Genomic DNA, 1,559 nt, shown 5'->3' on the forward strand with positions numbered 1-1,559 from the left:
TTGGCCCTTAAGGTTACTGTTAAACAGTCTTTCGAAAGCTTGAAGTTATTTGAAGACGTTCTTGGGATTCAAACTCACAATCCCAAAATCCTTAATCTCCCCCTTCTAAACGCATTCCAGGTAAATATAGTGTTAAAGTAGATGGACTATATCTAACCTGAACCAATTTGAATCAATAACAAATAATAATATAATATGCTATGATTGTTTTCTGTCATCAGGAAGTGGTATCGAACTTAGGACAAAATGGAGTGATGGTGATACTAGATAACCACTTGACAACCCCAGGCTGGTGCTGTGGCGAGAATGACCTCGACGCCTTCTTCGGCTACCCTAACTTTGATCCCAAAGTCTGGGCCAATGGCTTGAGCAAGATGGCTACTCTGTTCAAAAGTGCCACTAATGTCGTTGGTGTGAGCCTGAGGAACGAGCCACGTGGCGCTAGAGATTACCCTGACCTCTGGTTCAGGTACATATTTCAGAAAATTTCACCAAACTTTGTTCCACTGAGAAAATTATATATTTTTGAATCACAATTTTAAAATGAGAAAATTATATATTTTTGAATCACAACTTAAATTTATTTTTTAAAACTGTACCTATCAAACTATACACAAGCTGATCAGCTATAATTTTACATAAATATGTTTGGATTCATGATGTTATACAATACATTTCAAATTTTCACTATTTGCTATTGTTTCTATAACATTGTTCGTGTATGTTTACGTGGTAACTAATTGCATGCATGCGTTTTAATGGTAACGTGAAGGCATATGCCAGAAGGAGCAGAAGCAGTGCACGCCGCAAACCCTAAATTACTAGTCATCCTCTCGGGCATCGACTTTGACACAAACCTCTCATTCCTCCGTGACCGTTTCTTCAACGTAAGCTTCACCGACAAACTCGTATTCGAACTCCACTGGTACAGCTTCTCTGACGGCAGAGACTCGTGGAGAAAACACAACTCTAACGATTTCTGCGCCAAAATCATCACAAAGGTTACACGCAACGGAGGATTCTTAGTTGGGAGAGGCTTTCCTTTGATGTTGACTGAGTTTGGGACTGAGGAGAGTGGCCGTGACATCAGCGGAAACCGGTATATGAATTGTTTGGTGGCTTGGGCGGCTCAGAATGATTTGGATTGGGCGGTTTGGGCGTTAACCGGAGATTATTACTTGAGAACCGGTAAAACGGATATGGTTGAGACTTTTGGTATCTTGGATGCGAATTGGAAAGACGTGAGAAACGCTACTTACTTGCAGCAACTATCTGGAATCCAATATCCCTTTAAAGGTAAGAAAAAGCTATATAAAAAATGAATAGCTTCGCAAAGTTAGCTCAAAACTCAAATTTTGGTTTTTTTCTTTTCGAAATAAAGAATCCTAGTTTTTTTCCCATATAAATACTTATGTATACACAGGACCTGGATTGCAATCAAAGAACGCTATCTTCCATCCATTGTCTGGACTCTGCGTCACCCATAATCCCTCAGACAAATTACCAACACTGCGATTAGGACCATGCCCTAAAGCCGACACATCGACCTTCAACCCCAA

At 40.0% G+C, this 1,559-nt stretch overlaps 1 protein-coding gene across 1 annotated transcript; it reads left to right on the top strand.

Annotated features, from left to right (window-relative positions):
* Positions 1 to 3: 3 nt before the first annotated feature.
* LOC104774279 lies at positions 4 to 1,554 on the top strand (the record flags this gene model as incomplete). Its single annotated transcript, XM_010498921.1, has 4 exons — positions 4 to 120; positions 222 to 469; positions 773 to 1,296; positions 1,424 to 1,554. Coding segments are annotated over 4 exons (1,020 nt in total), but the record flags the coding sequence as incomplete, so codon positions are not given.
* Between the last annotated feature and the right edge of the window lie 5 nt (positions 1,555 to 1,559).

This window comes from Camelina sativa, unplaced genomic scaffold (assembly GCF_000633955.1).
Source record: "Camelina sativa cultivar DH55 unplaced genomic scaffold, Cs unpScaffold02248, whole genome shotgun sequence".
Taxonomy (NCBI): domain Eukaryota; kingdom Viridiplantae; phylum Streptophyta; class Magnoliopsida; order Brassicales; family Brassicaceae; genus Camelina; species Camelina sativa.